Raw genomic sequence first — 13,903 nt, forward strand, 5'->3', positions numbered from 1 at the left:
CTCCCCTTCTTGTTTACAAGGATTTCCTGACTTTATCAGATGCCTACCTCAAACTCTGCTATACCACAGAAGGTATGGTATAAACCTCTGTCTGCCTCAGTTTCCTCAACTGTAAAATGAGATTCATAACAGTACCTATCTCCCAGAGTTGTTGTGAAGATCACATGAGATAATGCATAGTGTCTAGCACATAGTAGGTACGCAGTGTTTGTTTCTTCCTCTTCCCTGCCCCATTGCCTTTCTTGAGAATGTTACTGGACTAATAGAAAGATAAATACCATAGATATAGGTAGGATCCTAGATTTAGAATTGGAACCCCTGAAGGGCCTTCTGGTGCAACACCTGCATTCTTACAAATGAGAAAGTTGAGGTTTAGAGGCTTTCTCAAAGTCAAAGGAAATGAATAGCAAGGCTAGGATTTCAGTACAGGTCCTCTGGCTCCGGATCTATACTGACTCCAGGCTCTCCTGGATATCAAATCAGATTGTTTGTTTGTTTGTGAATAACCATGACGGTTCCTAAGAGTGAACACTGCTTCCTAAGGATCCCAAAATACTAAGAACTTCCTCCCTCCTCTCTGCCCCTTTTCAGGGCAGTGAGATGTGGTGGAAAGGGCAGGGAGTCACTGCCATTTATTGCGAGTGACCTGTCAAATCTGCACAAGTTATTTAGCCTTTGATTAGTTTCATTTAAAAAAGAAAAGAGTCAAGAGTAAAACTCAGCATTGATTTATTAACAAGTTAAATAACCATTTCCTTTTTCAGTGGGATTACTAGGAGAATGCAATAGACATAACGTATCTGAAATTTAACAAGGCATTTGACAAATACCTTGCTTATTATCTATGCTTTTGGTCGATTCCATTGTGCAATGGCATAATGAGCTGGTTTATTAATAGTTGACATGCCAAAGTTTGCATCTTGCTTTACCCATGCATCGTCGTCACTGAGGATTTGGTGCAGTGCTTGGGAAGGGCTGAGGTGAAATCCGGCCTAGGACATTTATTGGCTGTGTGAGTCTGAGTCACTTCACCTCGCTCTGCCTCAGTTTCCTCGTTTATAAGCAGGGATAATAATAGCACCTACTTCCCAGAACCGTTATGCGGATGAAAGACGATATTTGTAAAGTATCTTGCAACTCTAAAAGCTCTGTGTAAATGCCAGCTATCATCAGCTCGTTGTGTCGCGACCAGACTATGTTTACGAGAGAACACGCCTAGGTAGAGCGGAAAACCCCAGGTTTCCATGGGGAGGGAGTAAACAAACGCGTTCTGTTCTGTTGCAGAGGCAAGACTAGCAAAACTGGGAGGTAGAACTTAGCTCAGTATGAGGCTCCACAGGCTTATAACGGAGCCGCCCAATAAGCTGATGAGCTCCCACACCCGCACTAGTAGAAGTTGGAGTTTCGTAGGTTGAGGATTTTTGTAGAACAGATCCTTGCCGTGGGCGGGGAGTTTGGATTATCCTGCTGGACTTGGAGTCAAGAATTCTCAGGTTCAAATCCTGCCTCTGACATTAACCTCTCTGAGCCTCAGTTTCTTCACCTGTAAAATGGGGGTAATACGACTCTTGTCTCACAAGGTTGTGAGGTAAAACTTTAAAGCTGTAAGTGCTCTTCCAATATTTATTAAACATGCAGCGCTAAGCACGAAGGGAACAAAGAACCGAACCGTTGACAGTGAGACTGGTGAGCATTTACGCTCCGAAGTCTCGAGATTGCCGCCGCCTCCCTGACCCCTCCTTGTCCCCTCCCCAGATGATGGGAGTGACGCAAGGCGGGACCCCAGCGCGGACTCCAGGGAGTACTGCATGTCTGACCGGGACATCGTGGAGGTGGTGAGGACCGAGTACGTGTACACGCGTCCCCCGCCCTGGTCGGACACCCTGCCCACCATCCACGTGGTCACCCCCACCTACAGCCGCCCGGTGCAGAAGGCCGAGCTGACCCGGCTGGCCAACACCCTGCTGCACGTACAGAACCTCCACTGGCTGGTGGTGGAGGACGCCCCGCGCCGCACGCCCCTGACCGCCCGCCTCCTCCGGGACACGGGCCTCAACTACACCCACCTGCACGTGGAGACCCCGCGGAACTACAAGCTGCGGGGGGACGCCCGGGACCCGCGCATCCCGCGGGGCACCATGCAGCGCAACCTGGCCCTGCGCTGGCTCCGGGAGACCTTCCCGCGCAACGCCACTCAGCCCGGCGTGGTCTACTTCGCAGACGACGACAACACCTACAGCCTGGAGCTCTTCGAGGAGGTGGGGACGGTCTCCCATCTGGGGGGAGGGGCCGGGGGGGGGGTCGGAAGAGCGAGCGCGGTGTGCCAGCGCTGCGGAGACTCGCGCGAGGTTCCCAGATGTGGGGGCTGAGAATGGGCCCGCGGTCCTGGGTCCGAGGGGCAGCACAGCGGAGGGGCTGAGGCAGAGTACAGTCAGGGACAAGGCAGGAGAGCAGAGAATCTCACAGCCGTCCAGGATCACGGGAAAGAAAAGTAATGGGCCGAACTTCGCCCGCCCGGTGGCTCTGGGCTTTGAGCTAGAGTCCCGAACATTTACCGGAAACCTCAGTTGGGACACTAACCCCGCTGGGCCTGGGAAAGCCAGCGCTCTGTCTACTAGAGACATCCCTGTACCGGTCTGCTGTCCACTGCAGCCCTCTGCTAGGACCCAAACCCCTCTGGAGCTGTCCAGCTGGGAGAGTAAGGTTTGGAAGAGAGCCTAGACTACCTTTTGCGGGTATGGAAGTTCCATGATTCTCGGCTGGGTCCCACCTTACACAGGACTGGGGAGCGGGCCAGGGGACGGAGAAGTCAGGGGTCCTCCATGTTCCCCACCCACCCCCATCTCCTTCCTTCGTCCACTTGTAGATGCGCAGCACAAGAAAGGTGTCCGTGTGGCCCGTGGCCTTTGTGGGAGGTCTTCGCTATGAATCCCCCCGGGTGAATGGGGCAGGGAAAGTCATCGGATGGAAAACTGTTTTTGACCCCCACCGGCCATTTGCCATTGATATGGCTGGCTTCGCGGTCAACCTCCGGCTCATCCTGCAACGGAGTCAAGCCTACTTCAAGCTTCGAGGAGTCAAGGGTGGCTACCAAGAGAGCAGCCTTCTCCGTGAGCTCGTCACCCTCAATGACCTGGAGCCCAAGGCTGCCAACTGCACCAAGGTAGGACAGCTGTGGCAACTCAGGGCAACTGGGGACACTCCCCGCATTCAGAAGCCTAGTCTGGGCCCCGGTGCAGTCACTTTCTGAGAGGAAGGGTGCTAAAGTGACTTGGACTCGGGAAGGCCTGGGTGGGAATCCTGCTTCAGCCACTTACCAGATGGAAGCTGGGGCCTTAGTTAAGGGGTGGACTTGATGACTTCTAAAGGCCTTCCAAGTTCTAAGCATATGGGATCTAAAACATATAATAATCTAAAATATATAAAAATGACATGAAAATATAGAATCCAAAATATAAAATAACCATATGAAAATAGAAGATCTAAAATATATGATGACATGAAAATAGATGATCTAAAATGATGTAAAAATATATGATCTAACATATATGATGGCATGAAAATATATGAAATATGATATAAAATATATGACCTAGAATATATATGAAAATATATGATCTAAAATGACATGAAAATATGATATAAAAATATGACCTAGAAGAAATGATGTGAAAATATATGATTTAAAATACATAATATGGAAATATATGATCTAAAGTACATGATAATGACATGAAAACATATGACCTAAAATATTTAATGATATGAAAATAAATTATGAAAATATATGATCTAAATATATAATTATATAAGAATATTATCTAAAATATATCGGTCATATGAAAATGTAATTTAAAATATACGATATGAAAATGTTATCTAAAATAATATGTATTGATATGAAAATATATGGTCTAAAATATATAATAATGACATAAAAATATGTGATCTGTAATCCTTAGATTTAACAAAGAAACAATTCTAGATGCTGATGCTGGTCAATGCCTTACAACCAAAACTCTATATTCAAGTAGAAAAATAGGAAACCCATTAAAACATTCATCTAGACCTCAAGATATGAAGATGATACTCATCACTACTAATTTCTGCTACTCCAGTTGGGTTGGGCTTATGTTTGAGCGTGGGAAACCGATAGAATTTCCCTTCCCTAAAACTTTCTACTCCTGGGAATTGGAATTGGAAAATGTCCCAGATAGATCCCAAGGGAAATGAAGGATGACACAAGAGAGCTTTTACTTTATTGTTTCCGAGGCCGTAGAGCAGAAAGTTAATATGTTTATTCCATGTTGTAAGCAAACATGTCAACAAAGGAGAACCAAGAAGTGAGGATAGGGGTGGGAGGGCCTGAAAACCATGTCAGAGGGGAAGGGGAATAGAGGGAAGATAAGAACAAGGAGGAGAATAAAATGTCAGAAACAGAACTGGAGAGATAATAATGGGGCTTGGGAGTGGAGAGAGATAGCAGAAAGTATGGAATGACTAAGAAAATGAATGAGGAAGTCTAGTCCTGCTTCCAATTCATGGCATCTTCTGGCACAGATTCTCGTCTGGCACACGAGAACAGAGAAGCCGGTGCTGGTGAACGAAGGGAGAAAAGGCTTCACGGACCCCAATGTGGAGATCTGACACAGGGGACCCAGGTATGGAGGAATGAAGGGGTGGATGTAGTTCAGATGATTTGGGGTTGAAAGTATCCCAAGAGACTGCTTTCTCTATTGGTTCCTCATGCTGGGATGAGGTTGAGAATTAGAGGAAAAGGCTAGTCAAGAGAAAGAACTTAGATAATACACCAAACTAATCAGGCTCTGAACCTTGTGGGGGAAAATGCAGAACCACTACTTGCCCTGTACCACCTCAGGTCAGCTTCTAAGCATGGATACTTCACCTCCACACACCTTAAACATTCTTATCAGTGACCCCAGGGATGTTCCAGGGCCCTGACTTCCAGCCCCTGGTCCTCTGGTTCTGTTTTCCTATATTCTTCTCTGCCCTTCCCTCTTACTTCTAATTCAGCCTCCACTAGACAGGCAGAAATGCAGCCCAGAGTTTTTAGATATATAGCAAAGCACTCCTTTTTCTAGCCCTTTGTTTGAGGAAGCTCCCCCATCTCTTCTCCCTTTCCGTCTTCCTCAAGTTAACCCCTAGCTGTCCCTTAGCAGATGCAGCCCCTGAATCTGAGAAATCAAGTCACCCAAGAGTGCCGGACAGAAAGACAGTTCAGATCTTGTCTCAGACGGTTTACAGTTCTATGACCCTAAACATGTCACTTAAATGTTATCTCAATTAATCACTGAATCAGTGTTGCCTCCGTCTGAGATTTGTTGAAGATTTTAGCTTTAAAAGGCCAAGGTCTCTCACTGCACTCAGGGCCAGCTGCAGTCATCCTGATCTCTCCCTGGGCCCTGGACCCCGATGGCTCTGGAGGGGAACCTCGTGAGGCAAGTGCCCTTGCCCAGCCTCCCTCACTGAAATCCAACTTGCTTGTCACGGCATCCTCTCCCTGATGTCATGGTTCCCTTGGAAAAAGGATAAAACAGGAATGATAATAGCTTCTATCTCCCATGATGGTTATGCAGATTGAATAGGATAATATTTAGGGGCTTTGCAAGCTATATAAATGCTAGCTTTTGTTTTCATTATTAGATAATACAGTGCTTTGCTATCAGCCACAAAAGAGCTTCCTCCAGGCTCCTTGAAGTTCCGGTCCCTTTCAACTGCAGCACTTCAAAGAATCAAGGAGGCTGAGTTTTGAGGGGTAAGAGTGCTAAGCATCCCTAATTAGAGACTCAGACTCACATGTTATTTCCTCCTCTACAATTTAGGAGACTCCCTCTCAAAGACCCTGCTCTTGGCCTTAGAGCACCTCTCCCCCCCGGGCCGTGGGGCCCTCATGGCAGACTCCTGAGCAATCCCTGTCACCTGTCCTTCCATCCTGGAGGCTTACAGAGGAAGCCTAATGGGACACAAGGAAGAAAGAAAAAAATCATCGAAAGCACAGAAACCCAGGCTTGTCGTTCTCCTCTGCCCAAGATGACCAAGAGATTGAGTGGGAGATCCTGGGAAGTGGGGAGTCCAGCTGATGCCAAGCAGGAGCTCTGGGGAGACGGCCCACTGCCCCTGCATTTTTCCCAGAGAATTTCCCAGCCCACACCCAGGCCCAAAGCTGCCAACAAGCTTGTGACCCTGAATGACTCGGTGTGGGAGCTAGCGGGGGCCACAGGAGGAACCCACGGGGAGAAGTGCTCCCTTTCCCTTGGGTCCTTCCACTCCAGCTGGCATTTATAGCATTGCACAACACAGGACAGCCAGAGCATTTCAGAACCAGACATGACTGAAAGTGTGAAATCTCTCCTCTCTCTGCCCCCCTTCCTTCTCCCACCCCTCTCCTTGCCTCCTTCCCTGCAAGTTGCTCCAGAATCAGACATACCTCTCTCTGGCCTGGGTGGATTTCTTTGGTTCATGTTTACAGAACTTACGGCTGTTTATCCTTAGCACCTGACTAACCCTGCTTGGGGCCTGATCCTGTTGGCAGGCGCCTACCTCAGGTTGCGACGGGACTGGCTTTTCTGTTCTGTCCCTTCTCAGAACCAGCATCAGTTGAGACACCACCTCTTGCATTAGGAAGAAAGCAAGTAATCCTGTTCTAAAATGCTGACCCTGGGTTACAGCAAGGCCCCTTTCCTAAAGCCAGCCAGCTCGAGGAAAGATGTATGGAAGGGGAAGGGGCGGAGATGGTCCAGCAAGGCTGGAATCCCTTTCCCTGTGTCTTTGAGACTAGTCAATCAACTATCAGGCCTGAGGACATTAGGAACACCTGCCTAAAGATGGGGAGAGGTGAAAGAGAAGGGGGATGGAGGCAGAGTATAAGGTAGAGATTCCTTCTAGTTGAGCACAGGCCATGGGATTGTGACGATGTGGAGTGGCTCTGTGACTGTCACCCACCCCTTCAGTTTTATGGGCTTCAGAATAATGGCAGGGACCGCAGGAAAGCAGCCAAGATAACCTGGATGCTGAACAGGGAGAGGAGCTGAGCACAGATGATTGGAAATTATTTTTTAAAAAACAAAATGGAGAGAAAAACTTACCTTCTCATTGAGCCAGGAGCAGCCAGATCAAGCTCCCTTTATTTCCTAGAGTCACTGGCCACCTCATTCCTTCTCCACACCACAGAACAAAACAAATCTCCTCCTTTTCACCCCCTCCAGTTCCATTAACTACCATACCTTGGGCTTGTGGTTTTCGCTTTGTAGAACATAAAGGCTCACCCACTGGACTGCTCTGATAGGACCCTGCCCCAAATTCTTCCCCTTCTTTCCCATTCTCCTGGCTGCCCCATCAGTTTTTCATCCATAATTTCTCTCTCCCATTCCCTCCTTCCTTCTCTTTCACTCTCCCCCTTGAAAGTTGGAAGCACAATTTTCCTCCATGATGAAGGAAAAAGAAGGGATCCTACAAAAACAGACTAATTTTTCTTAACCCCTAACAGCCAACATCATATTTAAACTTATCCAGTGTCTCTTGAGGACTAAGGGGCATGTATGACCCACTCCTGAGTTGGAATGGGTTTTCAGAGAGGGACAGCCTTGCAGTGTTATCCTATTATTTAAAAATGATAGTGGTGACTGCCAGTTTTGAAGTATACTTTTAATGTCCCTCAGTATTTATAAGGTCACCTCAGATGGAAAGCAGGAGACTGGAACTGAGCTAAGCATGAATCAGGTTTTCCCCAACAACTTTTATTTAATTTTTTCTTTAAATTTAGAGTTGGTTTTATTTTTGTGGGGATTTTTTTTTGCTATTATTTTCATTTTAGGAAGCAACTCCTGTTGGATGAAGATAGGTAAAAGAGACAGAAAACTTCAGGATAGGGTGAATTACAGTTTCCCTGAGCCTGGGCGGGGGATAGGACAAGAGACCACCATAGTGCCCCTTTCTAGGAACCAGCCTTGTAGTCCAATTTAGGCAGGGCACAGGCTGGTCTTCACAAAAGCAGATCTCCTACCTGATCAGAAACCCATCTCCTTTTCAAACAAAAATAAACAGAAAAGGAGGAAGGGGAACATTAAAAAATAACACCAAAATTTCCAGATGCTAGTTTAGTTGTTCTCACCAAGAATCCTCTTTTCACTGCATGTGTATTTATTTATAATCATCATTCCAGAAGACTGCAGCTTTCATCTTTGCTCGGGAATGAACTTGTCGTAGAGCAGAGGGCCCATGTCCCTGACTATAAACGTTAGCTCCAAACCCAGTCCCTTCCCTCACCTGGGGACCCCCACCTCAGGGGGAGTGATGCCAGTAGGACTGGGGGATCCCAGGAACGTAGGCTGAGCGAGGGTGGAGCCTCTTTCAGCTGCACCATCTCTTCTCAGTTTTAATTGAACTGTATTTAATTTGTTTTAAAAATTAAAAGTCAAATATGGTTTTTAACAGTCATAATCCCCCTCAGCCCCTCTGGCTTTATTAAAATGTGTTTGCATTAAGAACTAAACAGCAAAACCCAGAGAGTTGAGTGGGAAAGTGGAAGGCTTCAGACTGGATGTAAAAGCGACCTACATCAGCATGATCTGGGATGCTCTTTAAATTGTCCATCAGTTCTGTGAGGCTATGGTAATAATCATAATGGTACTTTATTGTTATAGCTAACATTTATGTAGCACCTGCTGTGTGTCAGGCACTTTAAAATTTTTCTCTCATTTGGTCCTCACAATAACCGTGGGAGGTGAGTGCCATTATTATCCCTAATTTACAGATGAGGAAACTGAGACAAAACAGAGGTTCAGTGACTTGGCCACTTACCCAGCTAGTGTCTGAAGCCAACTTTGAACTCGAGCCTTCTTGAATTACCACACCCTCTCCATCTTGCCACCTCTTCTTGAAATGGCAGTGGGAAAATCACTGGAGCCTTCAGTTTGACCCTTAAGGAGGCAGTGACTAGCAAATACAGGTACGCCCCACCACAAGCAAATTCATCTTAGAAAATTGTCCGAAAAGAAAAGAAAAGAAAATTGTCTAAAAAGGGAAATCCACAGGGGTCATTTTCTTCTTTGCAAAAAGGATCCCCCACAGGATTTCTTGAAATCGTTTTTTCTGGCATAATTTCAACAGGATTTGATCTATAGGGGATCTTTCCCCCCAGATCTTTCAGCTCACTACCTGTTTTGTTCTCTCTCTACCAAGAACACTCAGCTCCAAGCAAGGCTGGGAACCGTGCTCAATATTCTTTTGGTGGAGAAGCACGGTGACTCAGGGTTGGGGCCTGTGTCCCCATACTGTGTCCCCAAACCATAGGTGGTTTAGTAGGTGAGAATGCCAGGCCTAGAGTCAGGAAGACTCCTCTTCCTGAGTTCAGATCTGGCCTCAGACACTCACACGTGTATGACTCTGGACAATCACTTAACCCTGTTCACCTCAGTTTCTTCATCTGTAAAATGAACTGGAAAAGGAAATAAAAAAAAAAATCATTTCAGTGTCTTTGCCCAAAAAAACTCCAAATGCGGTCACAAAGGGTTGTACCTGACTGAACAGCAAATACTCATTTCCTTCCCCAACTCCTCCAGCAGCTCTTCCAAGCACAGCCAGCGTTCTAAGGAATATGTGGAATAGAAATGCCAATCCTTAGCTGGGGTTCAACAATGAATGGCAAGTCAGTCCCTTTGAGTGCCCACAGGCAGTGGGCTGGGCCAGGCTGTTTCTGCAGCAGACGTTTTCATAATCACACTTACCTTTAGCTGATACCCAAGTCTCATCTGCCCCCGGGTAACTACAGGGAAGGCAGCCCAGAGCTAGATAACTGTAAGGTGTATATTTGAGAGATGCTGACCTTCACCCCGATCTACCATCGGACAGGAGAGATATGATTCAAGTCCCATGATGGGAACAGTCCCCCCCAAAGCCCCAATTCTCATCCTTAGGCGGGGGTGTGCTGGTGTTTTAACCATCTTCTTCAGAAGAAAAAAATGTACACATGACACACTTATAAGTTTTAGCTGCATTATTAACAACTTTCTTTAAGTCTTAACCAGAGGTGTCAAGCATTCCTGGGCTGACAAAATAAGATTAAAATGTAATTGGGAGATATTTAACAAAACAAATAAGATAAAATAAAACATAGGTAAAAATTACATCTTAAAAACTAGGTCAATATGTGGCCTGTGGGGAACCTTATGTCAGGATTAATGGTCCCCTGTTTCTATCTGAGTTTGAAGTCACTTGTCTAATAACCAAAAAAAATGAATGTTTCAGTTTGAGGGTTTCCATTCCTGAGATATAAATCCTCAGGCTGAAAATTTAGCTACCTCCCCGGCTGTTCAGCACACCCCTAACCTTCAGCCTATAGGTCTTATTTTTCAAGCACAACCTTATCAAAACCACCTCCACGGTTTTTCTCAGGGCCTCCCAATCAGGTTCTCCCCAGTCTCTTGCTGCTTGGAGGGATTTTGTTCAAATCAGAGCCCTTAGCCACTAGGGCTGATACACAGCAGGGTAAGGGCACACTTCATTTGCCTCCATTGCCTGGGAGGAAGATTGCTGATGGAATTTCCTCCTTTCCTTGGTGCCCCATTCCACCTCATCCTGGAGAAAACTGCCATTGAGCGGTGTAAACCCAGAAAAGTAAGGACTATAAAGGAGCCAGATTAAGAAAATTGAGGGCCCAGGATAATTTAAGAGTGGACTAATCCCCCTCCTATGCCCCAGAGTTGTCCAGAAGGCAGACGGTGGCCTATCTTCACCCTATTTTACCTCCTGGCACAAAAGCTCTTACTAATGGAGTTCAGGCAAAACTCAAAGCAAGGACTTTATTGCAATTCAGACACAACTGAACCAACTCACTGGGCATTCTTTCCAGAACACCTTAACAGTGGACAAAGGAAACAATTCTCAAAGGAAGGAGAAGGCTGGAGCCGCTCTCTTCCCCCTCCGCCTCTCCTGCTGTTTGGATTTGGTTAGAGGAGACAGGAGAGGAGAATCAGCATTTGTGGGAGGGGAGATAATAGGGATCTGGCAGAGACCCCTCTGGGCTAGTCCCACATTCCCTGAGTGCTTAAGTGATTCAAGGTGAAGATCTCTTCTTGGGGGTATAGAGTGGTACCTAAGGGCATCTCCCTTCCCTTTCCCTAAGTGCTTCCTTTACTGTTTAAATAAAACTGGAAATGGGTATATCCATTTTTAAAAATGGGGGTTACATAAATTGGTTGAGCTCTCCTGCCCTGACCACCCCCTATCCTTTGGCTTCTACTCAAGTTACATCACATTTCTGTTCTGGAGGTTTGTGGCGGGAGAGGAGGGGGGGAAGGATGGAGAATGTCTTATATCCTGCAAACAGAGCATTTAAGGGGGGAGGGAGGGAGAAGGAAGGTCAAAGTATCCCTCAGGCTCCACATCTTTCCCCAAACCCCCAATTGTCAGTGACTGGTATCAATCTGTCTTCTTCAGCAGGTGAGAAAGACCCAGAAAGAATGCCCCTTGCTAGACAGCAGCAAGCTCTGCCTTTAGCAGCATCCAGATTAAATCACTACTAGAGCTAAAACAAAGAGTGATATTTACATCCCAACTGATCGATCAAAGATTGGAAGCTTTGAAGCTAAATATCTTCTTACCTACTGGTCTCCCCTCTAGAATAGAGACCCACAGCAGCTCACACAGGAAGATCAGATTCAACAATACCACTCTGGTGGAAGATTTTCTCTCCTTTATCTATAATCTGGCAGGGCAAATAGGAGACCCACACCCAAAATTGGCTCTAGAAAGGGTTCGTGTCTATAATGGCAGCTTCCCTTTCCATTCCCTTCAGCCCAGAGGTGATGGATAAAAGCAGGTTCTCCCCAGCTGATACTGAAGAAGATCCTCTCATTGTGGAGGGCTGAACAAAAAGGCATTCAGAGGCTCTGGAGAGAAGAGGGTCTCTACTTCCTTCTTCCCAGTCCCAGCCAGGAATTTCCTGAGTAAAATGGTGCCGGCTGCTCACTCGATGTAGTGGGTCCTGCCTAGGTAGGGTGTGTCCATGCTCTGGATGATCATCCCTGACTTCTGTTCCTCAAACACGATGATCTGGCAAAGACAGAGAGGGGCTGAGGCCTGACAGGAGCTGGAGCCAGCCTCTGTCTCACTGGAGATATTTGTAAAGTCATTCGTACAATGCCTGGCACAGAGCAGACACTTACTATATGTTTGCTCCCTTCCCTCCTCCCTTAGCGTTCCCCGACCTTCCCCTTCCCAAGCTAACCAAACTGGAGGGGGTTCCGAGATAAACCTGATGATCCATCTAGGGTGGAGACTGGGGGGGTAGAGTGGTTGGGGACAGTGAAAAAGCAAGTTAAGAACAAGAGGACCAAATAGTTCCAGGCTGGAGCAGGAGGCCGGGAGGGGGGGGGGGGGGAGAAGATGGAGAGCAATCCACTCTGGTCTCAGACCCAGACAGCCCCGATATCTTTTGGGGTGGAAAGGTCTACATTACTCAAAATGTTCATTTTTTGTAAAGCTGAGTCAATGAGGAAGATGAGAAGTGTGGGAAGAGATCATAATTATAAGGACAAATGCTTACACGATATTTGCAGAGGTTCAGAAAAAACTCATTTTATCCTTTTAAACCCTAAAGCAATAGTTGCATTTCTTACAAGAAAATCTGCTTCCATCCCTCTGCTGGAGATTGCCCTCCCCACCTAAGCGTCCTATTTCCCACATTAGAGTTAAGTCTCTATAGCAGAACTGCCCTTCTCATTTTCTGATCACTACTCTAGGTTTATGTTTTATTTCTGGAGGAAAGCTAAGGCAGATAAAGGTAGAGATAAAGGGATGAGAAGCTTGCTGAGAATCTCACCTCATTGTTTCCAAGGTGTAGCCAAGGGCCTGGGAGGTAAAGTGTTTCCTGGGGACCAATGTTCCAAAAGCGCCCAAGGTTCTGACCATTGATGAACACCACTCCCTTGAACCAGCCCTGAAGGATGCAGGTCAAAAGGTCATCAGATGAAGATTATATAAGAGAAAGAACCAAAAGAGCAGAGAAGGAGACAGTTGTAAGGGCCTAAATGCCCTTATGCCCTCTAGGCCCCAAGTTCCTGATGGAATATTTCTTGGGAACTGTCCTATGGACTAAGAACAGTAGAGAAAGGTATGAATTGGGACAACTAGGTGGTACTAGTCAGTGTACCACCAGGAACAGAGCACAGGGTACTGATGTTAGCGCCAGGTGGTATATCCCAATCTCCTGTGACCAAAGATAGCCTTGGCTCTGACAACAGATGCTCTGGCAGCCATGACTCCTGAATCTGGCTTTCCCCTCTGAGTTAGCCCTCTCAGCCATGACAAGAGCAACAGTTGAACATTTCTTATGTCATAGACTTCTTTGGCAATCTGGTGAAACTGATGAAACCCTTCTCAGAACTGTGTTTTGAAATGCATAAAAATAGAACACATAAGATTACAAAAGAAACCAATCAGTAATAATAATTACTGAAATCACTTAAAATTATATTTTTAATGCAGAGACCTATGTATTTTATAAAAATATATTTTTAGAAAATCCAGAGACCCATGGATTGAGCCCAGTTTCAGATGCCAGCACTTGGTTAGTATCTCCAAAAGGCTGGGCCTCTCAGGGTCAGGGCCTTAGCTTGGTGGATGTCTCCCTGAGCTGTACACAAAATAATGGCCCTAAGAGCAAAGACACCAGGGATTAAAGGACCCCATGGGGAAGGACAGCCTCATCAGGAAGAGCAGCTCACTCACCTCCAGCTTCAGGAAAGTATCCAGCACTATGGAGTCAATGTGAAGAATCCCCCGGAAGAAGGCTGGACCTGTGGCTTCCTCTGGGATCTGATTCCATTTGATGGAGGAAAGACTGCAAGAGGAACCCAGAAATGAAGGGAAGGGAAAGCCCAGG

The 13,903-nt window shown here is 46.4% G+C and overlaps 2 protein-coding genes across 4 annotated transcripts in view; one reads left to right on the forward strand and one right to left on the reverse strand.

Moving 5' to 3' along the window:
* Positions 1 to 8,455, forward strand: part of B3GAT1 (beta-1,3-glucuronyltransferase 1) — a 62,179-nt gene extending 53,724 nt beyond the window's left edge. Inside the window, 4 exon segments of the mRNA XM_074303748.1 lie at positions 1,756 to 2,258; positions 2,867 to 3,163; positions 4,561 to 4,661; positions 5,844 to 8,455. Coding sequence (XP_074159849.1) covers positions 1,756 to 2,258; positions 2,867 to 3,163; positions 4,561 to 4,647 — 887 coding nt within the window. The 3' untranslated portion in view covers positions 4,648 to 4,661; positions 5,844 to 8,455.
* A 3,236-nt stretch (positions 8,456 to 11,691) lies between these two features.
* The window catches only part of LOC141563113 (beta-galactosidase-1-like protein 2), a 55,496-nt gene continuing 53,284 nt past the window's right edge, over positions 11,692 to 13,903 (reverse strand). For all 3 annotated transcript variants that reach the window (XR_012488328.1, XM_074303745.1, XM_074303747.1), the window contains exons 17-19: positions 13,750 to 13,861; positions 12,842 to 12,958; positions 11,692 to 12,072 (exon numbers count right to left, since the gene is read on the reverse strand). Coding sequence is in view for 2 of the 3 variants with exons in the window: in XM_074303745.1 (XP_074159846.1) it covers positions 11,986 to 12,072; positions 12,842 to 12,958; positions 13,750 to 13,861 (316 nt within the window). In the remaining variant the exon portion in view is untranslated. The remainder of the gene's footprint in view (positions 12,073 to 12,841; positions 12,959 to 13,749; positions 13,862 to 13,903) is intronic.

The sequence above is a fragment of the Sminthopsis crassicaudata genome, chromosome 3, assembly GCF_048593235.1.
Source record: "Sminthopsis crassicaudata isolate SCR6 chromosome 3, ASM4859323v1, whole genome shotgun sequence".
In the NCBI taxonomy this organism is placed as follows: Eukaryota; Metazoa; Chordata; class Mammalia; order Dasyuromorphia; family Dasyuridae; genus Sminthopsis; species Sminthopsis crassicaudata.